Consider the following 22,094-nt stretch of genomic DNA (forward strand, 5'->3'; position numbering starts at 1 on the left):
TCAAGGAGAAAGGAGAGGAAAAAAAAGAAATATGTATGTAGGTTGCTCCCGGCGTTGGACAAATGCGCGGTCTGATTGATTTGAAGGAGGGGCTGTTTTCGGGTTGGATATTATTGCTGCCCACCGTTGCCCACTTAACCCACCCCAGGTCGCCTGAGGCGCAGGCGGTCCAGCGGGAAGGCGGTGACGATGGTGACGGCGGTGACGGCGGTGACAAGGTCGCGGCAGCAAGTGCCAAGCGAGTGACAGCGAGTACCAGCAGCTGTCACGCACGGCACAATGGGTAAGGTCCCCCCTCCTCCCCTATTCCCGCCCCTCTCCGTTGGCCTTGCCGGGGGGGTAAACGGTGCCGGGTCAAGCCACAAAAACAGCGCAGTGGAACCCCGCCCCGCTATTGTCTTTGCCAGAGCGATGATGAGGTCATCAGCGCGAGCGTCACGAATTCCCGCCCTGCCACCTGTCCACAGGTACCTTTACCTGGTGCGGTGGTGAGGCGGGCCAGCCACCACCTACGTCGGTACACGGAGATCAGACGCCTCCTGTCCATTCCAGGAATCCGTCTGCAACGGATTGCTGCTGTGATATGAGCTGCGATCCACTCTGGACACATATCACAAACCGTTCAAGCTGCATGTTAAGCAGGAGGTAGGTTATATTCAACACCTAATCACCTACGGACCTGGGCCTGGACTCTCTCCCTCCCGAGCTTTTTTGGTGCAGCGGTACGCGGCATATGGATGTGCCTACGTCCTTATTACTCGTACATCTCGGTGCAGCATATAAACTCGATCGAATGCCTCCTGCTTGCGGCTAACCCCCGCGCAGAAACAGGCTGCAGTCTTTCACAAATATAGAGATTACTGGCGCAGTACTCGCGAGGCGCATATCCAGTTCTGTTCCCCTAATTATCCCGTACACGTATAAAGGAATAGAGGGGTTTCAGCATCTGTGCAGGCAGGATCAGCCATGCTCGGAGAATTCGTTGTCGTCGCACTCTCGCTCATACAAGGTATTCTTCCACCACATGGCAGCGCTTTCCCACCACCACCCGCTCCGCGTCTAAGTCCATCAACGTATACACCTGCGGGTTTCATCAGCCAACCTCCCACGTCCCTCTTAAAATTGTGAAGAGGCAGCTTGGGGGGGATATGTCTTGGAACAGGGAGTTTCGGCAAAAGCACCCGCTTCGGGAGTCCGTCTTATTTGCCCTATCATCCTACCATCCTTAATGTTGCGGGCTTGTCACTCGACGCCTACTCTTGCATGAACATCATCCGACAGGCGGCGTCAGGATATGCGCTTTTGGCATGTGTACTTACATGCTCCTACATGTTTTCGCATTGTCATGATCGCCGCTGTTGCCGCCACCACCACCACCACCACTACTATATACCTATTATAGGTGTGTGTCGAGAATCCTGCGTCTTACAGGAACGAGAGCCGGGGAGTCTATCGCCACTCTTGCCGAAATAGGTAACTGGAAAGTTCCTGATGCCATGGTCCTTACGGGAGGCCACCTTTCACCTTCGCATATACCCACATACCTAGTTCGCAGTTGGGTTTAGGCAAGACACAGAGATAAGTTTTTCAGTTTACACCGCAGTGTCCGGCCGTTTCCGTATTGTGAGATGCCCGATAGCAGGTTCGATGCTCAAGCTTCCCCATTAGCCTTCGCAGGACACCGCACTGGCCGCCAAACCCGCCGATTGGGCCGACGGGGATGAGGCTTGAAGCCCAGGATCGAGCTCGCTTACACCAATGACTTTCCGATTGGTATGCCGTGTGGCCCTAAGGGCTGATGCCGGGGTTCCGTGAGTTGAGGCCCTAAGGCAGTATTGCTCAGTGCTCATAGCCCGAGATTTGAATGGCGATTGAAGAAGCGTAATCTGAAACCAGCCGTTACGGACGACGAGAGGCCAAATGTGTTGAGAATGAATTGATGGTGGCTGCGAGAGCCATAGGTCCTATCCTGCTCAATGATTTCGAGACTCGAGGGTGGCAACTGTAATTGCGAGGAGGAATCAACCCTGATCTCATAAGCACTACTGCGGCTGTTCGGCGTAGTGAAGCAATGTCTGGATTTAATAACTAGAACTTCTCAGGTAAACTGTAGCGCGTTGGAAATCTAATTAGATGGCGTCGTAGGGCTTCTGTGCTGACGGTATCCTGGGTAATTTAGCCAATATGGTTGACGAAGGGCCGCGATCTGTTCTAGAAATATAGCTGTGTAGACGAGCAAATTAGTAAGTCTGATGTTTCACCAGCCGATCCCTAGGTACGTGCAAGACGCCAGCACATCCCACAAGCTTCTCCTCCCTGGATAATACCTCCCTACGGAATAAGCAAAATCGCGGGAGGGGGACCTTGCAGCCGCCTCGTGGCAAGACCATACACACATCTGCCGCCAACGAGACCCTGGAGGCGTAAGGGCGAAACTCGGTCCTCTGACCCTGCGCAGCCGCACCGACCGCCCAGACCGTTCGAATGGATAGTGACGCGAACTGGACCGCTTCAAGCGATCGGCTGCTGGCGTCGATCGGCGGCGATCCAACCCAAGCTAGACGGGACTGCAGCGATCGCACCGACAGGACGCGAGTCTCGAAGTAGTATACACATGTCTGCTACGCTGCCCTGTGCGGGCGGGGTGTCTTACACATGCCCGGTGCGTAGGGCAGAGATGGCTCGGAGATGCTGGGAATACGGCGTAGCTTGTCTGAGATGGAAAAGAGCTGGCGACGAGTAATAAAACAAAAGGGAGAATAATCACCGTGTATCCTTCCCGCCTCCGAACGAGTACATACTTCCCCTCCTCCCCTTCCGCCTCCGCCTCCGCCTCTTCGCCTTGGGCAACTCCCGAGGTCCTTCCACATTCGCCTTCCCCATCCCATGTGACGATGTGTAGGTAGCCGGATATCCGGACAGGCGTGTTACCTGGCACGGAGTAGTGCGGAGTTGGGAACCCCTCCCGCAGCGGCAGGCCGGGTACGCATGGGATAACCCGCTACGAGGGCACGGCCACCACACGTCGAACAGGATAAATGCCGCGGAGAGGCCGCGGAGAGGCCGCGGTGATGATATCCGGGGGAGGGCATAGCTCCGCACCGGCGTTACTACATACCTAGGTATGTAGGTCTCGCGGATACGGGCGGGTTGTTGCGTGCCTACAGATATGTACCCCTCAGCAGGAAAGGGGGGGACGGGCAGACTGGAAGCAGAGGTCACGCGAACGTGCCCATCGCATGGTCCTACTGCCAACCTCTACGTAAGGTGTCTGCGGGCCCGTCGTCAACACTCCCTCCACCCATCTGGGCAGAATCTACCTGTTACCTGATGCCTTGGGTATGTACCTATGTGTATCGAATGCATAGGGGGCACGCATGTAACCATGGCAGCGGACCAGGATGGCCTCGTAGGTGTGGTGGAAGTTGCAGCTGAGATGTTTCAGCGTCCCTGCTTTGCCCCTTCAGGAAACATGAAACCGCCCGTACTCCTGGGTCTAGTCGAAGTCGAGTTCTTGGTAGGTACCTCGGAGGTAGGTACCTGCCTACGTGCTGGGTACGTGCTACATTTTGTATGTAGGTATCTAGGTACCTACTTGTAGGTTCCATTCCAACTGCGGTTTCCTCGACCATCTATATTAGTGGATATGTGGGTACGTACCTACCCATACGTACCTATGTAGAGTACTAGTAGGAGGTTCGGCTATCTAATCGCCTATAAATTATCCGGACGGGGCCAATAGAATGACTTGGTAATCGGGTGGTCCTCTCGGACTTCACGATACTACGACTTGCCCGAGATTCTAGACCAGCCTCCTAGCGAGATACCTATGCGTGAGCACTATTATGTTCCGAAAGCTTGGCTCGTTCAATGACACCAGTATTGTGATGATGATTATTGCTATGATATGTTGTTGCTATTATTACCTGTACATTCTGTCTGTCGCTCCCTCCGCTGCGCCCGGCTCGTTTTATTGCGTAGTCGACAGCAAAGTTCTCGCGGTACCCGATTGGCGCCTCTGAAATGAGCACCCGGCAGGTTCGCCGGCTTTTCTAGATTGCTGGAGACGAGTTCTATGAGCCGTTCCGTTAGTGCTGATTGGCGACTTCGATGGGGGCCGAGGACAGCGAGGACAGCGAGGACATGCACCCTGCTACATACGTTGGCGTGTTGTGCGTTCAGATGATTATATACAGGGGAGTCTTATTAGAGAGTCGACAGCTGAACCAAGACTTCCTTGCTGGTGAGCATATTTCCCGTCCCATCCTATCAGAGAAGAAACCGAGGTCTGCACAACGACGCAACAGTTTATGACATGGAGAAATCGCAGCAGCCTATATATGCATACATGCGTGCATGCGCAAGTCCTGGCCCCAGAGCGCTGCGCTGCAGCTAGGATGAAGGGAGCCTCCTCTCATTTCCTAGCCTTGCCCATTGCTGTTCCAGCATCGCCAACGACATACCTGCTTGTCCGAAAGGAGCACCGAGCCGCGCCATAGGTATCATGGCTGTTTGCCCACCGGGACGAACAGTTTCTGGCTCGCCCGAGCCTCTGTCCATTTCGAGCCGTCGAAAGAGAAAAGGTGAAGTAAAACAGCCAGAAGATCATCGACAGCAGTAGCAGGGGTCGGCGCCAAGGGACCATTGCCTCAGGACGCTAGTCGGTAGCACGATCAGCAGTGCGACCCCCCGTACGGCGTCGTATCAGAAACCTTCTCGAACCTTTCACGCTGGGCGTTGCGGGAGTTCCTACATGAGTATGTTTGCAAGAATGAGCGAAAGTCGGCCCCCCCCCCTGAGAAGGGTGTCTTGTCGGGTAGCGTTGGCTCGTTTACGAACGAGTCGGTCTGCTTGGCCCGATATCACCTCGATGTTCCGCGTATGTAGTAGGTATGCCGGCTGCCTTGACACACGACCCGCTGCTACGTAGTGCCACTAATATCCCGCGAAGGTCCCCCCTGGGATCACCTCGCATCGTCCTAGGATATATCCCGGTTGAGAACCAAGCTAAGAGGGACCGGGGTAAGCCCCTGGCACTGCTCATAATGCGCTCTGGAGCTGAATCCCAGTTGTTGATCGCCCTCTACAGAACAAACCTTCCCTATGATCCATCAACCTCAAACGGTCGTTCACGCCGTCGACTCTGCTACGTACATAGGGAGAAGAGACAGGAATCTCTACACGTAGACCGCTACAGCCTCTGTGTGTACTAGTATAGTGCATACACACACCATCGACGACCTGAATATGCTTGCGTGCAAGGTATGTATGTTATGTAGGATACTATAGGTAAGGTGAGTTCCCTACACAATTCGATGCGTCTGTTTGAGATCTACTACATCTGTAATGGGCCTCAGTATTATTCCCCGTCGCCTCTACCTCTAACGGAGAATGACACGCATGCATCTCTCTTGGGCTCTTCTCGTCTGTTTTTAGAAACGTTGCTTAGAGATGCTGGAACCGAGATCGACTCGAAGGTCTACATACAGATATGCTCATGGGAGAATACTGTGAGATATCCACACTTACACACTCGCACGCTTACACGCTTACACGCACACACACACCCACACGCACCTACATGCACCCACCCACACGCACACGAAGACTAATATGGCAGGTATACTACGAGATTGATACCTACGCACACTACTACCACATATGTTACGTATACGTACATGACTATTACATTACCGAGCTAGCGAGTTGGGCCCTTGCTGCCAGAACATCCGTCGATGGGGTCATGCAAGCCCAAATGTGTTCGTGACGCACGTCCCCGACTAAACCCCCGTCCTAAGAGGACTAGGCTATGTATCAGATCCCGCCCTACCACAGGCATTTTATAATGACAGCGGCGCGCATGAACCGGACCTCCTGTTAGGCGTGGACTCATACCGCCTTTGTCCTCTCCCCCGTAACACCACCACCCGAAGCCAGCATGTCTGTGAGACCAAGCTCGTCGAGGGGCCCGAGTTCTAAGAGTTCAACCGGCGGTAGCTTGCGGTACGGGAAGAGAACTTCTCGAGATGACTCCTTTATCAACTTGAGGAGAGCAGAGACTTCAGCTGGCTTTAAGTCGTACGCGCCTACTCGAGGACAGTTGCCCACACCGGAAGCGAGCCCACCGCTGTCAGATTCTCCCCGAAAACCCTTCGTCCCCGTCATCAGGATGCCTACCCCCGAGTCCTTCAACGAGGGTCCTCCCCAAGAGATCGGCATGGCGCTGGGAAGTCCTACTGTGAGCAGCCCGCCGAGCGGGAGCCTTCGAGATCGAGACGCCGCTGCTCTCCGGCTTCAGCAAACTTCAAGTCCGAATCTAGCCGTCTCCGCGGCAGCCTCGGACATAGGTAGCCTATATTCACACGATACTAAGCCCGCTTCCAAGAAGCAGCCGGGGAGGTGGAGGTTGTTCGGAATGTTCGGGAAGAGGCCATCTGACAATCAGAACACGAGTCCGAGCGAGCAGAGAGATGCACCGAAGCCGGGGCCGCCTCCAGATATACCTTCGTCATCATCTGCCTGGCAAGAGTCTAGGGTAGAGAGGAGTAACACTGTCGGCACACGTGGCGCACCGAGACATAAACCGATCGTAGTCAGGTCCCAGACGTTGCCTTACAACGCGGAAAACCCGGCCCAGAAGTCCAAAACCTCGTTGAGGGACAGGACTGCTCAGGATGCGTCTGGCGGGATGCCCCAAGTGCCTAATGCCGGCGGGCCCTTGTTGAACGTCGAGATCCCATCCGTCACGATGGAGAGATATAGTGTGATGTTTGGAAGCGTATTGCAATCTCGGTCAGGGTCACAGCCGCAGGCGCGCTCGCAATCACAATCACCTTCGCAACCTTCACTACTGGCTAGGCGGCAAGCCACAGTTCAAAAGCTGAAGAGTATCGACGACGCTATAAGCAAAGAGGTAACTGGTCCACTGATGCACTCTTCGGCACACCCAAATGCTAACTATGCAAATGAAAGAAGTCCCGCGAGTATCCAAGGAGGGCATCGTCACCCCAACCAGGAGCCAAGTCACCACCAGTTACTCTATTCCCGCCCGGTCCGCTGGCGATCCCCGCTCACACTCCGCCCTCCTATAACGGCTCGTCCCTGCACAGATCTAACACGTCGCCGGCGCTACTGCGATCTCCGGCTTGGGGAACGTTCGACCGCTCTCCGGCCTCGATCCAGCGACAAGCGCGTGACGACGATGCTCGGGAGGCGGGTTCGTACAAAGAGCCGCCGTCGACGGTGCACCCACGGCAGAAGGGCAGGCTCACGATAGCGACGCTCGCGCGGGCGCGAGAGCAGCATCCGCTGCCGGCCACGCGGGAGAAGCTGCCACAGCCGGTGGCCCAGCGCGCGAGCTTCGTACTTGAGTCGCCATCCGAGATTTCATCACCCGAGGTTGAGGTTTTCCGGTCGGAGGAGCCTCTACGTCTGCGTCCCGCGTACGCCGAGCGTGAGCCTGAATGGGAGATGGTAGCGCCACCGCCGCAACAACAGAGCAGCAGTGGCATATCCATTTCCTCTTCTTCCCCGTCTCGCTCTTCCCCGTCTCGCTCTTCTCCTCCTCGTCCTCCTCGCCCGTATGCTCATGTCGCATATACCTCGGCCTTCACCTCCGCGATGCCCTTCGTCACCTCCCCTTCCAGTACTACTTCTCCTATTACCACCACGCCAACCGCAGCGCCGAGCGACCTTAAGAAACGCCTCCCGTCATCCCCGGCGCCAGCGCCGTCTTCGCCAGCCCCCGCTCCCCCACCACCCCCACTTCTAGTCGCTGTCGGCGATGACGATGACGACGATGACGACGGCATCCCCGAGAACACGTCGAACATGAGCCCGGTGGAGCTCTCGATCGCGCGACAGATCTCCGTCTCGCGGCAGCAGCGCAAGATGCTGAAGCCGTCGCTCAAAAAGGCGGCGGCGGCCTCGGCTGCGCGCCCGCGGCCCGCGGTGCCCAAGTACAAGCCCACGCCCGTCATCGCCGTCGGCAAGGACGAGCGCTACGCTGAGATTAAGAGCGCGATGCCGGTGCTCGTCGTGCCGTACCGCGAGGCTACCACCACTGCTGCTGCTGCTGCTGCCACCGCCACCGCTGCCGCCTCCACCACCGCTCCTGCCGCTATCCCTAGCGGCAGCGGCAACAAGTTGACGCCCTCACCCGCGCTCAAGAGCCGCAACGGCGAGCCCGCGTAAGTAAGCAAGGACGTCATCGTCGTCGCTGCCCCATCTAGTCTTCCTTTATAAAGAAGTAAAGAGGAGGAAAAAGATGAAGATAAAAGTCGTTTTGTTCGTGGCCCGGTCCAGATATGTCTATTCTACAGCTTCGCGACGTTCTACTACTCGTCGCGATCAGCTTTCGAGATTTGCTTCTACTACCGCAAGCACACACACGCCCGTGCGCATGAAGATACTACCATTCGATTCTGCGCGGCGACCACGGCTGGGCTTTCCGCTCGCCGCTGGCTACGCTCGGCCCCTTGGCATTTGGGTGGTTTACAACGTCTTAGTAGAGAGACGGAGATGGGTGGGAGGAGCAAGGAACAGGTCTAGTTTTGCGGCGGCAGGCATTCTGTATCAATTTTTTTTTTGAGCGTCTTGGATTCTGTGCGCGGCCTGTTTTATTCGGACATTTATATACCCCGGGGGACACAATTTATTGTATATTTGTATACCTATGCCGAGAGCATGGAGACGGAGAAGAGGAGTCTGAGACTCGCATCGTCACGCGCCGTTTATATGTGTAGAGTTTTTTTTCTTTGTCGACTACGGAGAGAAAAGTCATCATTCGATTTAAGAAGAGCGAGGGAGGAGGGCGGGGCCGCGTCCCCGCGTTGCGATTCGCCTTGACGGCTGTCGTTTGACAGATACACCCCCTAGCGGCTCGTCGAGAAGGACGTCGTTTTAAGAGAAAAAAGACGGAGAGGCTGGGACAGAAGAGCAAGTCGGGACAAGATCTACAGGGTTTATTTGTCATAGCCGAGTTTGAATCTAGGCCTGAGTGGTCCACAATACAGCCATCTCTTCCCCTCATACCATGCCAGGTTTCAGCAACTTCGTTGTCGTTGATATGGGCGTCTGACCGTCTCATACTGCATTATGCATGCCCATCTGCATGCCTGCCGGCTTGTTCGGGTCTTCTATATGTAGCCATGTCTGCGTGGCGTCCCAGTTCCAACTCACCACGCCCCTCCCTTAGTACACGGGAATGCCCTTTGCACGATCTGCCAACGAATGAGTCTCAACCCCTCCGCCGCTTGCTCCTCCCCCATACGTATCCGGGTGAATCGTATTTGCTCGTGAGCATAGATAGACGAAATGAAAATAACCGTCCACATAACCAACCTAAAGGCTCTCGTGTCGTCGTGCTGAGGTAGAGACACATTCTAACGAACATTTAACGGCCGCTACGCATAGGTAGCAACGCAAAGGAGAATCTACATGAGGACACAGCAGGAGTTTTGCTTCTTGGCTTGCTCTGAATGGGGCGGGTCAGCAAGCGTCGCTGTTTATGATCCCAAGTGCATGGCATCTAATATTGGGAGAAAGAACGCGTGTAAAGGGGGGCGGAGGGGGAAAGGACAACGCACGATAGAACATCTTGCTCTGATTGCTGAGGCCGTCGCTCTTGGCGACGAGGTCGTCGATCTTCTCGCCGCGCTGGAGGACGCTCTCGATCGTCTTGTGGAGGGTGATCTTGGTCTCGTCGAGCTCGCGCTGAATCTTCATGATGGAGTCGGCCTGGTGGGGGTCTTGGTACTTTTCGAGATAGCCGCGGAGCTCGGGCATGGTGACGGGCTGGCCGGAGGACCAGGAGGAGCGCGGATGCGCAGATAAGAACTCGTCCACGACCTTAGACAGAAGCTGGTGCGCCACCAACGCCGGGTACTCCTGGTCCGATATGATGATGCCGCAGACGCCCTCCGTTCGACCGTACGCATGGAATGTATAGTCTGGTTAACGGCCTCAGTCAAGTCAGCCCGCTGCCTTCGTGCCTGTCTGTCCGTCCGGCTATCGATCCGTATCTTCTCTTCTAATCCGGCGCAAGAGATAGACATATAACGCTCTTATGGGCGGTGGTGCGCACCTTGTTGTTCGACATCTTGTCTCTGCCCCGGCCTCGTCCGCTCCGCCACCGTCTTCGCGAACATGGTCATGAACTCCTCATAGCTGGATCAGCCCCAGTCAGCAAACGTCCGACACCCCCCTCTCCTCTATATCCCCCCAGTTAGGGAGATCCGTTCGTTACCTTCCACGGGTGAAGCGCGAGTAGGCAGAGAGCTCCTTCTCGGCGCAAAGCTCGACGCCGGGCTTGGTCTCGTTCTGGATGATCTGTGTCGAAGAAACGTGTCATCAGCACATCTGATATATACACATGTACACACAGACTGCTATCTACTAGGGTATGCACATCTACCACGTACTCCAATGTAAAACAGCTTCATGATGGCGGCAAGGGAGCTGACGAGGCAGCTCTAAGAATCGAGAAGGCGGGAGCTTGGATAGAATGAATGGGTGGTGGTTGAGTAGGTGGCGTAGTCTTGTCGCTGTCTGGCTGATCGGCGGTTTAGTCGGACCTCTCGGGAGTATAAGCTGGCGAAGGTAGCGTTGAGAGGATGTGGGTTCGGGAATCAATGGAGGTGTGTTGTTGAGACGGTCGGGACGGGTGGATGGGCTGGATGTGGATAAGAAGAATGGAGGTGTGGTAGAGGTGAGGTGAAGTCAGTGTCTCGAAGCCCCGACCCTTGGCTGCCCCCTTAGGGGCCTTAGGTACCTTCTAAGGCAGCTAATGGTCTATCCTTGATCACATGTACAATGCATCTAGGTACCTACCTACTTCTAATACCTTGGGCAATAGACCGGATATGGCCTTGTGGAAGTACCTCAAAGATTGGGCAGGTACCCAAGGTACTATACTTTAAGTCGTATGTACATACATTAGGTACCTTAGGTACATCACCAGGTACGGCACCTGGACGGCACCTGTCACGCTAGTCAAAAAGAGCCGCCGGGGAGAAAGCGCTGTGGCGTCTGTGGCGCCATGTTATGCCATGCTACCTAGGTAGGTGACATAAATCTGGGGAAGCAAACCATCAAGACCTGTGGGATAGCGGGTGATATGTCTGAAGGTAGGTACATCTTTTATACCGGCTTTAAGGCATTATATGAATACGCTAAACAAGGTACCGGGTAGGTAGGTACCTACCTGTCTAAAGTATTCAGCATAAGGTTACCGCTCAGCTGTACCTGAGTAACATGTCTTAGGGCATGCAGTACTCGTAGCCCTACTAATATAACCGGAGGTTAGGAGGTAAGTGTTGAATTACACACCCTACATTAGGAGGTACCTAGGGAAGTAAGTGCTGTACATACATATACCCTCAGGTACTCATCTTACCAAGGTGGGGTGTGTACACTCCGTAGAACCAGAATGGAGAAGGTACCTACCTACACAAACCTAAGGCAGCAATTTCTACTCAATGTGTCTCGCCGAAGATTCATCACTCCCATAATTCAGTATTTGCGCTCCTCTAGTAGATTAGCTACGGAACCTGCCGTAAGACAGGAACCGCTACGACATCTCTTACCTGCCTACATCATGTAGTCTACCTCTACCTGCGCCAGACATAATACAGCGGTGGAATCCCTTTGTTGAAAAGAAAAAGAAAAAAACACCAGTGTCGCCAGCCCCTGGCCTGGTGTCCTCTCATACGAACCACTGTATTGAAAGATGTCGTCTTCGTCAATGAGCGAGGCTGAGGCCCGCTGGCTTGAGCAGGTTGCCGCCATGAAAACCGCCCTGGCAGGATTACAGCTCCCCGGAAACCCCCAATCTATCGAAGACGAACTAGGCCTACTAGACGTTGATTTCAACGACGATGACTACACGTCTGGGAACAGTGGCGATGACTTGTGGGATTTCATAGACGACGACGACGACCTGTACAGCAGCGACTCGGTGGAGGAGGAGCACGAACTGCCCGGCAGCACGGCACGTGGCCTACCTTGGCTCCTCGAGCAATGTGTCAATATATCCGCCAAGAAGGATGGCCTGTCTCCGGACGCCTTCCGGGCTCAGGTCCGAGATGTGCTGAGCTCTCACCGATCAGAGGACGAGCTGCAGTCTAGTCTCACAGATCTTATCGGGTACGATGATCTCGACTTCGTCATCGAAATACTGTCCCGTAGGGATGAGATCGTATCCGCCTTTGCCAGTCAAGAGGAACCCAAGCCAAAAAATCGACTCCTAACCAAGGCGGAGAGGGAGGAAGCCCTGAGAAGAATGGATTTCGAGCATAAAAATGCTACCCTCACCCCTAGCATTCATAGGGAGGTTCAATACCCTCATGTGTACAGGGCGCATAATGCCGGCAATACCTTAAGCCACGCAGGGAAGCGCTATGCCTTGCCTGCTGGTAGCGAGAGAAAGCAGTATGAAAAATACGAGGAGTACTCCATCCCCGCTGGGAAGACCGGTACGCTTCTCCCTGGCCAGGTGCTCGTCAAGATCGCCGACATGGATGCACTCTGCTTTAAGACGTTTAAGCACTATAAGACCCTGAATAGGATGCAAAGTCTGGTCTACCCAGTAGCTTACAAGACCAGCGAGAACATGCTGATCTGCGCTCCTACCGGTGCCGGTAAGACAGATGCCGCTGTATTGACAATCCTGCAGACGATTGGCCGGTATGTGACGCCGAATCCGATCGAGAACCCGCACGCAACAGACTTTGACGTCAACACTGAGGACTTCAAAATTGTCTACGTTGCCCCGATGAAGGCCCTCGCCGCGGAGATCACAGGGAAGCTAGGCAAGCGTCTTGCGTGGCTTGGTATCCAGTGCCGCGAGTATACGGGCGATATGCACCTTACCAAATCCGAGATTATGCACACACAAATCATCGTAACTACACCTGAGAAATGGGACGTCGCCACCAGAAAGGGTACCGGAGACACCGAGCTGGTGCAGAAGGTCAGGCTCCTCATCATTGACGAGGTTCACATGCTTCATGACGAACGAGGTGCCGTTCTAGAGTCCTTGGTCGCGCGGACGGAACGCCAGGTTGAGAGTACGCAATCTCTAATCCGGATCGTCGGACTGAGCGCCACCCTTCCGAACTACATCGACGTCGCCGACTTTCTGAAGGTCAACAGACATGCCGGACTCTTCTATTTCGATAGCTCTTTCCGGCCAGTTCCCCTTGAGCAACATTTTATCGGGGTTAAGGGCAAAGCCGGTTCAAGGCAGTCTAGGGAGAACCTCGACATAGTCTCTTTCGAGAAGGTCAGGGACATGCTTGAGCAAGATCACCAAGTTATGGTGTTTGTTCATGCTAGAAAGGACACGCTGCTCACCGCCAAGACCCTTTACCAAAAAGCCACCGAGCACACCGTAACGGATCTCTTCGACCCGATAGGACACCCTTACTACGACCAAGCCCTTCGTGACATGAATTCCTCCAAGGCCCGGGAGCTTAGAGACCTCGTTCCAAAGGGTTTAGGCATACACCATGCTGGCCTAGCTCGGTCTGACAGAAACCTCATGGAAAGGCTGTTCGCCGAGGGCGTAATCAAGGTCCTCTGCTGTACAGCGACGCTTGCATGGGGCGTCAACTTACCAGCAGCTGCCGTTGTCATCAAGGGGACTCAGGTCTATAGCGCCCAAGACGGAAAGTATGTGGACCTTGGTATTCTCGATGTGCTCCAAATTTTCGGTCGCGCCGGACGGCCTCAGTTCCAAGAGGTGGGCATCGGTATGATCTGCACAACCGCAGATCGGCTGCAGCATTACCTGACGGCGGTGACCGAGCAGCAGCCTATCGAGTCCAAATTCTCTTCCAAGTTAGTCGACAACTTAAATGCCGAGATTGCCCTAGGTACCGTGACATCTATACCGGAAGCAGTGCAGTGGATCGGCTATTCATATCTATTCGTTCGCATGCAGAGAAGTCCCATGACTTATGGTATCGAATGGTCCGAGATCAGAGACGACCCGACTCTTGTCCAGAGGCGTCGGAAGCTCGCTATCCAGGCAGCTCGAACCCTGCAGAAAAGCCAGATGGTTATTTTCAACGAAGAGACCGAGCAACTAAGGAGCAAAGACATTGGCCGCATTGCTAGCCAATATTACATCCAACAAACAAGCATAGAGATCTTCAATAGCATGATGAAACTTTACGCAACAGAAGCAGACATTTTTCAAATGATCAGCCTGAGCGGAGAATTCGACAACATCCAATCTAGAGATAATGAAGCCCGAGAACTCAGCGAGTTCAGGGAGGATAGAGGAATCACCCCTTGTGATATCAGCGGCGGTATCGACACGCCCCATACGAAGATCAACATTTTGTTACAAGCTTACATATCTCGAGTGCAGCCGAAGGATTTCGCATTGTCTAATGATCTGAACTACGTAGCTCAACAGGCCGGGAGGATCTGCCGTGCCCTGTTCATGATTGCGTTAAACCGGCGATGGGGCTACCAGTGCTTGGTCCTGCTCACACTCGCAAAGTCCATCGACAAGCAGATTTGGCCTACCGAGCACCCGTTGCACCAATTCGACTTTCCCAAAACCGTCCTTAACCAACTTGATAGGGAGCATGCCCCGACCATCGAGGATCTTCGTGACATGGATGCTGCAGAGATTGGCGATGTGGTTCACAACGAAGGCGCTGGCAAAAGGATAGCCAGGACCATTGAGAATTTCCCAACTGTGTCCGTTGATGCTGAGATCGCCCCTTTAAATCGGGATGTCCTGAGGATCAAGCTCTATATCACTCCAGACTTCAAGTGGAACGATCGTGTACATGGGACGTCCGAATCTTTCTACATCTGGGTTGAGAACTCGGATTCCTCTGAAATATACCACCATGAATTCTTCATACTTAATAGGAGGAAGCTTTACGACGACCACGAACTTAATTTCACGATCCCCCTATCTGACCCCCTGCCCAACCAAATCTACGTTAGGGCGGTGTCAGACAAGTGGCTCGGAGCGGAGACGGTCACTCCAGTGTCTTTCCAGCATCTCATCCGGCCGGATACCGAAAGCGTGTATACGGATCTGCTGAATTTGCAACCACTCCCTATCAGCGCCCTCAAAAACCCAGGGTTGGAAGAACTCTACAGCAAGAGGTTCCAGTACTTCAATCCGATGCAAACACAGATATTTCACACACTTTATCATACGCCTGCCAACGTGTTACTAGGATCACCGACTGGCAGCGGTAAAACTGTAGCTGCGGAGCTAGCTATGTGGTGGGCGTTTCGAGACCGACCGGGCTCCAAGGTGGTCTACATCGCTCCGATGAAAGCCCTCGTTCGCGAGCGAGTGAAGGACTGGGGCGCTCGACTTGCTGGCCCCTTGGGTCTTAAATTAGTCGAATTGACGGGCGACAACACGCCGGACACGAGAACTATCGAGGACGCCGACATTATTATTACAACGCCCGAGAAGTGGGACGGTATCTCCCGTAGCTGGCAAACGAGAGGATATGTCCGCCAGGTTTCACTGGTAATTATTGACGAAATCCACCTACTTGCTGGAGATCGAGGCCCCATTCTCGAGATCATTGTGTCCCGTATGAATTATATCGCACAGTCTACCAACAGCTCCGTCAGGCTTCTTGGGATGTCTACTGCCTGTGCTAATGCGAAGGATCTCGCTAACTGGCTCGGGGTTAAGGAAGGGTTGTTCAATTTTAGACACTCGGTACGGCCGGTTCCGCTAGAGCTGTTCATCGACGGGTTTCCGGAGGTGAGAGGGTTCTGCCCCCTGATGCAGTCGATGAACCGGCCAACCTTCCTGGCAATCAAGAACCATAGCCCTACCAAACCCGTTATCGTCTTTGTGCCCTCACGACGACAGACCAGACTGACAGCCAAAGACCTCATCAATTTCTGCGGCATGGAAGACAACCCTCGGCGGTTTGTCAACATGTCGGAAGAGGATCTCCAGCTTAACCTCGCTAGAGTCAAGGACGACGCCCTCAAGGAGGCAGTGAACTTTGGAATTGGACTTCATCACGCAGGCCTGGTTGAATCGGATCGACAATTAGCTGAGGAACTTTTCCTGAATAACAAGATCCAGATCTTGGTTGCGACAAGTACATTGGCCTGGGGTGTCAACCTTCCCGCCCACCTAGTAGTCGTTAAAGGCACGCAATTCTACGATGCTAAGATCGAGGGCTACAAAGACATGGACTTGACCGACGTCTTGCAGATGCTGGGTCGAGCTGGCCGTCCGCAATTTGACAACTCCGGCGTCGCGCGTATCTTTACTCAAGACTCAAAGAAGGACTTTTACAAGCACTTCTTACATACTGGGTTTCCGGTAGAGTCGTCTCTGCATACCGTCCTCGACAATCACTTGTGCGCAGAAGTGTCAGCCGAGACCGTCACTACCAAGCAGGACGCGCTGGATTATTTGACGTGGACTTTCTTCTTTCGTCGGCTGCATAAGAACCCCTCGTACTATGGTCTTGAAATATCTGCCGAGGACCACAATAGTATCGCCGCCCAGCAGCTCGCAAACGACTTCACGATCGACATGGTCAACAAATCCATAGACGAACTGGCTGCGTCGAAGTGTGTCGAGGTATATCCTAACGGTGATGTGGATCCGACCCCCCTAGGCAAGATTATGAGCTACTACTATCTATCACACAAGACGATCCGCCATCTTGTCAAACATGCGAAACCGAAGGCGAGCTTTGTCGACGTACTGTCCTGGATGTCCCGCGCCACGGAGTACGACGAGCTCCCCGTCCGGCATAACGAGGACCTTATTAATGCCGAGCTATCGAATAATCTCCCATTCGAAGGCAACACATTCGGCTTGCCGATGTGGGATCCCCACGTCAAGGCCTTTCTGCTCCTCCAAGCGCATATGGCACGCATCGACCTCCCCATTGCCGATTACGTCGGTGACCAGACGAGTGTTCTAGACCAAGCCATCCGTATCATCCAGGCATCCATCGACGTCCTAACCGAGCTAGGCTACCTGTCTAGTTGTCTGGAGATGATCAAGCTGCTCCAGTGCGTCAAGTCGGCTCGCTGGCCGCAAGATCCGCCTCTGTCCATCCTTCCCGGCACTGACATCGATGACCTGACCGACGAGACGAGTCTCGAGACGCTCAGCGGCTTCAGCAGCGAGCAGGTGGCTGGGCTTGCAGACAGGCTCGAGATCCCCAAACGACAACAGAATCAGTTCATCCGCGCCGCGTCTATGCTGCCCAACGTCGAAGTCAAGGTCGAGGACGTGACCGCGCAGTCTCTCACCGTGTCTCTCCAGCGCCTCAACGCCCTCGCGGACCGCGGGGGGCGCGTCTACGCGCCGAGGTACCCCAAGCCGCAGACGGAGGGCTGGTTCGTGGTGGTGTGCGACGTGGCGAGGGACGAGGTGATTGGCGTGAAACGCGCGGGCTGGGGCGGCGGCGGCGGCCAGAGTCGCAAATCGGGACCGAGGTCCGGCGCCAAGGGGGCGGCAAAGCCGGCGACCAAAACCACGGTCAAGCTGCCGGGGCCGGACCGCCACGGCGGCGGCGGCCCCAGGAAAGTCGACGTCGTGGTCGCGAGCGACGCGTACGTCGGCCTGGAGTACCGCCTGCTAGGCGTGGAGATCCCTCGGCCCCCCACGGTGGACGACGACCTGGACAAGTCCCGGAAAGGTAAAGGTAGAGAGGGCGAGGGAGGCGGAGGCGAGGGGTCGAAATAAGGTTGAGTAGATAGCTTCGGGGCCCCCCGAGGGCGTTGGGGATATGCGTACGTTTAAACGCAATGCCGGGAGAACATACACCTAGATTGGGGAGGGTGAGGGTGACGTGATGATATAGCAGCCGGGTTTAAGTAAGGCTGACGCATATATGAGCTACGCGCGGAGTTAGACATGTCTATCTTGCACATCTTGTTCTTAGCAAGGCAGCCTTCGATGTCTTTCTTCTTCTAACCGCCCCCTTTTAGCATCGACAGGGGGGGAGACCATCGCGGTGACCAAACGTTGCAAGGCGCTTCGGAGAAGTCTTCAAATTCGTATCTCGTGAGAGGGATCCAAACAATCATTACTTGGGTATGCTACTCCCCGGCCCGTCCCGCCATCGCCATGCTCGCCCGTCCGTTGCCGAAAACACAGCGCGCACAAAAACCAACCCGCCTTACCCCCCCGCCCGTAGATCTTACCCCCCCGGGGTCTGTGATATTCTATGCATATGCGCATGTCCAAACGCCAAATTCACTCGTTAGTCCTAGACTCGAGGCACGCCTCCCCTTCTCCCGTACGCGCGTTGTCTACCCGCGTACGGGTGGATATACTACAGGCCTCGTCTGCTCTCGCACCCCGGCTTCGCCCTTCCTTCTGCTACGAAATTACGGTACGAGTCTCGAATTAACGTCCTCCTGCTCGGCTGCGGGGCCTTGCCCGTTCTCTCCGTCCTGGACCGATGCGTGACGGATATTGTCACGGCCCGTACTTACCTAACAGCCGCCCACGATGCTTCCGTGGAGAAGACAAAGACACAGAGAGAGAGAAAGAGAGAAGAAGCGCCTACGGGAAAAGCGAACTGAAAATCATACTGATGATGCCTGACCTTTCCATGCCTTTCCGTTCCTTCCTAGGGACCCGTCGTCCCCATGCCTATGTGTAACGCCGACAGATGTGCAGCCAACTCCGGAAATGAGGAATGAATGGAGTACGGGAGAGAAAAAAAAGGGGGAGGTGGGAAACAAAGATATAAAATAAAAAATTCAGCAACACCTCCCGCTCTGCTGCGCCTCTCCCTGACCGCGGTTCTGATCCGCGGCCCCGGGAGTGCCCGCGGCAGCGGCGTCGGCGCCCATGTCGGCGACGGAGAAGGACTGGGGGAAGAGCCAGCTGCGGCGGTCGCGGCCGACGCGGAAGCTGCCGCCGTTGCGCAGGCCGGAGACGCCCCCGGTGGCCCCGCCCGCGCCGCCCGCGCCTGCGCCTCCGAGGGAGTCGAAGTAGCCGTCCGAGTCGGCGCCGTCGCCGTAGCCCGGGGTGCCGCCCGACGAGGTGGCGGTCGCGGCGAGGATGGCCTGCTGCATCTTGCGGTTCTGCTCGACCAGCTTGCGCGCGACCACGCGAAACACCTCCTCGACCCCCTCGCCGCTCTCCGCGCTGATCTCGTGGCACGCGTCCCACCCGGCCTCCTGCCCCCAGAACCCGCTGCTCCGCTTGCTGCTCGGGCTCCGCGGCTCTGGAGCGCTCGACGCGGGCGTGATACCCGTCGCTGTCGTTGTCGCGCCGCCTCCGTGATAGCTATGGCTGTGGCTGTGGCCGTGGCCGTAGCCGTAGCCGTGGGGAGCGAGGCTACTGTTGGCGCCGGCGGAGGAGGAGTAGGCGAAGGCGTTGGCGTTGGCGGCGGCAGAGGCGGCGAGAGCGGTGGAGAGCAGGCCGCCGTGGGCGGTGGGTGGAGGCGTCGAGCCGAGCCCCGGGGCGAGGTTCTCGGCGACGTAGGCGATGCAGCGCTCGAAGGGCACCTCGCGGCGCGAGGGATCGCGGGCGACGACGTCGGCCTTGGTGCCGACGACGTGGAGGACAATATCGGGGGGGAGGTTGCGGCGTAGCTCCGTCAGCCAGGCGCCCATTTGGACGAAGGACTGCGCGTCCGTGATGCTGTAGCACAGGATGCACGCGTTCGCACCTCGGTAGTAGAGCCGCGAGATGGAGCGGAAGCGTTCCTGGCCGGCTGCGAGGACGCGCGGAGTTAGTGTCGGACGCTTACGGGCTTATCACCATGCGGGAAGGGAAGAAGTGGCGAGGAGGAGGGTGATGCGTACCGGTATCCCAGATCTGGAGACGGACGACGGTGTCGGTGTCACCGTCGATGACCCGCTTGGTCATGAAGCTGGCGCCAACGGTGGAGGTGGTTTCGGCGGGATTGAAGGAGCCCTTGCAGTAGCGAGTGACGAGCGAGGTCTTACCGACGCCTTGCGCGCCAAGGACGACGATCTTGGCCTCAAGCGAGGACATATTGAAGGGGCCTCGCGGAGGCGGGGAGGAGGGCAGAGAAAGAGCGCGTAGGGCCTCTCCTCGGTAAGGTTGGTCGAGCAAGCTACAACCGAGAGAGAAGAGCAGAGCCGGGCTAGGAGGGGGCGGCTATCGTGTGTGTGAGTGGATGACGGATGTGTGGGTGGGTGTGTTGCAAGGACCTAGCTGGGTGTTGTTCTGTAAACGAAGCGGAGGGTCTTTATAAATGATGGGTCGGCTGGGCAGCGGCTGTCGAGGTCGAGGTCGAGGTCGAGGGACGGAGGGGTAGTGGGAGGGCGGGACGGGACTGGGTCCACATGCTCCGCTCGAGAGACCGGGAGGTCGAAGGAGAGAAAGAGGGGAGTCTCGAGAGAGGAGAGAGAGGGAGAGGGAGAGGTGAGGGTAAGGTGTCGAAGGAAGCCGGCGTATCTATATCATGTGTGATTCGCGCGATAGGTATAGATATCAGATACGGGGATGTGGTGTCGAGACGGGCCAGACCAACGACACGAGCTGGACGTAGGTACGTGTATGTAGGGACCCGTCAAGAAGGGTGTATTGGGTGAGAGAGGATGTCGGTGATGATGGTGGTGGTGGTTGGGATTCCCGCCGAGCCACCACGTAGGTAATAATATGTTATTACCTACCATACAGGGAGGGGGGGGTCTATTGACACTATGTCAGCAACCCTTTCTATGACTGGACATAGTGTCTGCCTCGTGATAAGAGTGAATTAAACTCTAGGCTGACATTATTACCATTTCTCGACATAGTTACCATCCGGACATAATGTCATTATTTTAAAAAAGGTACATTCTATAGGATTACCCGGTTACCTCTATGTTACTAAGTACGTACCTTTGTACCTTTGTATCTTTTACGTCTGTTACCTACCGTACCTCCTAACCTCCTACCTACCTACCTACCTACCTCTTCTATAGGTTCGAAGATAGATAGATTCCACCCGCGAACTAGCTCCTATAGGTTCGAAGATAGGTTCGAAGATAGATAGATTCCACGTGCGAACTAGCTCCCATAGGTTCGAAGATAGGTTCGAAGATAGGTTCGCAGATAGGTTTGCAGATAGGTTCGCAGATAGGTTCGAAGATAGATAGATAGATTCCACGCGCGCGAACTGGCTCCTATAGGTTCGAAGATAGATAGATTCTACATGCCTGAACTAGCTCTCACAGGTTCAAAGATAGGTTCGAAGATAGATAGATAGATTCCACGCGCGAACTGGCTCCTATAGGTTCGAAGATAGATAGATTCCACATGCCTGAACTAGCTCTCATAGGTTCAAAGATAGGTTCGAAGATAGATAGATAGATTCCACGCGCGAACTGGCTCCTATAGGTTCGAAGATAGATAGATTCCACATGCCTGAACTAGCTCTCACAGGTTTAAAGATAGGTTCGAAGATAGATAGATAGATTCCACGCGCGAACTAGCTCCTATAGGTTCGAAGATAGATAGATTCCATATGCCTGAACTAGCTCTTATAGGTTCGAAGATAGGTTCGAAGATAGATAGATAGATTCTATACACGAACTAGCTCTCATAGGTTTGAAGATAGGTTCGAAGATAGATAGATTCCACGCGCGAACTAGCTCCTACAGGTTCGTAGATAGGTTCGTAGATAGGTTCGTAGATAGGTTCGAAGATAGATAGATTTCACGCGCCCGAACTAGCTCCCATAGGTTCGCAGATAGGTTCGCAGATAGGTTCGAAGATAGATAGATTCTATACACGAACTAGCTCTCACAGGTTTGAAGATAGGTTCGAAGATAGATAGATTCCACGCGCGAACTAGCTCCCACAGGTTCGAAGATAGGTTCGCAGATAGGTTCGCAGATAGGTTCGAAGATAGATAGATAGATTCCACGCGCCCGAACTAGCTCTCATAGGTTCGCAGATAGGTTCGCAGATAGGTTCGCAGATAGGTTCGTAGATAGGTTCGTAGATAGGTAGTAGATCATGGTATGTAGAAAAAAGATGAAGACAACAGGTCTAGGTAGGTAGGTCTAGGTAGGTAGATAGGTAGGTAGGTAGGTAGGTAGGTAGGTAGGTAGGTAGGTAGGTAGGTAGGTAGGTAGGTAGGTAGGTAGGTAGG

The 22,094-nt window shown here is 54.8% G+C and overlaps 4 protein-coding genes across 4 annotated transcripts; 2 read left to right on the top strand and 2 right to left on the bottom strand.

Moving 5' to 3' along the window:
• Nucleotides 1-5,938: 5,938 nt before the first annotated feature.
• GGS23DRAFT_602911 (uncharacterized protein) lies at nucleotides 5,939-8,193 on the top strand (the record flags this gene model as incomplete). Its single annotated transcript, XM_051519394.1, has 3 exons — nucleotides 5,939-6,913; nucleotides 6,973-7,504; nucleotides 7,682-8,193. 3 exons carry the CDS (start codon nucleotides 5,939-5,941, stop codon nucleotides 8,191-8,193), a joined length of 2,019 nt encoding a protein of 672 aa, XP_051375332.1.
• Nucleotides 8,194-8,947: 754 nt separating this feature from the next.
• GGS23DRAFT_551338 (putative snare protein) lies at nucleotides 8,948-10,809 on the bottom strand. The gene is made up of 5 exons (XM_051515339.1): nucleotides 10,422-10,809; nucleotides 10,247-10,329; nucleotides 10,085-10,167; nucleotides 9,588-9,950; nucleotides 8,948-9,475 (listed from the first exon to the last, which is right to left on the bottom strand). Exons 1-5 carry the CDS (start codon nucleotides 10,440-10,442, stop codon nucleotides 9,435-9,437), a joined length of 591 nt encoding a protein of 196 aa, XP_051375333.1. The 5' UTR covers nucleotides 10,443-10,809; the 3' UTR covers nucleotides 8,948-9,434.
• An 821-nt stretch (nucleotides 10,810-11,630) lies between these two features.
• On the top strand, nucleotides 11,631-17,905 carry GGS23DRAFT_280060 (Sec63-domain-containing protein). The gene has a single exon (XM_051512543.1). The coding sequence runs from the start codon at nucleotides 11,729-11,731 to the stop codon at nucleotides 17,711-17,713; it is 5,985 nt and encodes a 1,994-aa protein (XP_051375334.1). The 5' UTR covers nucleotides 11,631-11,728; the 3' UTR covers nucleotides 17,714-17,905.
• An 833-nt stretch (nucleotides 17,906-18,738) lies between these two features.
• Nucleotides 18,739-19,984, bottom strand: GGS23DRAFT_602925 (putative ras-like GTP-binding protein; the record flags this gene model as incomplete). The annotated part of the gene is made up of 2 exons (XM_051519396.1): nucleotides 18,739-19,700; nucleotides 19,792-19,984. The coding sequence occupies 2 exons, from the start codon at nucleotides 19,982-19,984 to the stop codon at nucleotides 18,739-18,741; spliced, it is 1,155 nt and encodes a 384-aa protein (XP_051375335.1).
• Between the last annotated feature and the right edge of the window lie 2,110 nt (nucleotides 19,985-22,094).

Source organism: Durotheca rogersii, assembly GCF_024521655.1.
Source record: "Durotheca rogersii strain YMJ 92031201 chromosome Unknown GGS23scaffold_3, whole genome shotgun sequence".
Classification (NCBI taxonomy): domain Eukaryota; kingdom Fungi; phylum Ascomycota; class Sordariomycetes; order Xylariales; family Xylariaceae; genus Durotheca; species Durotheca rogersii.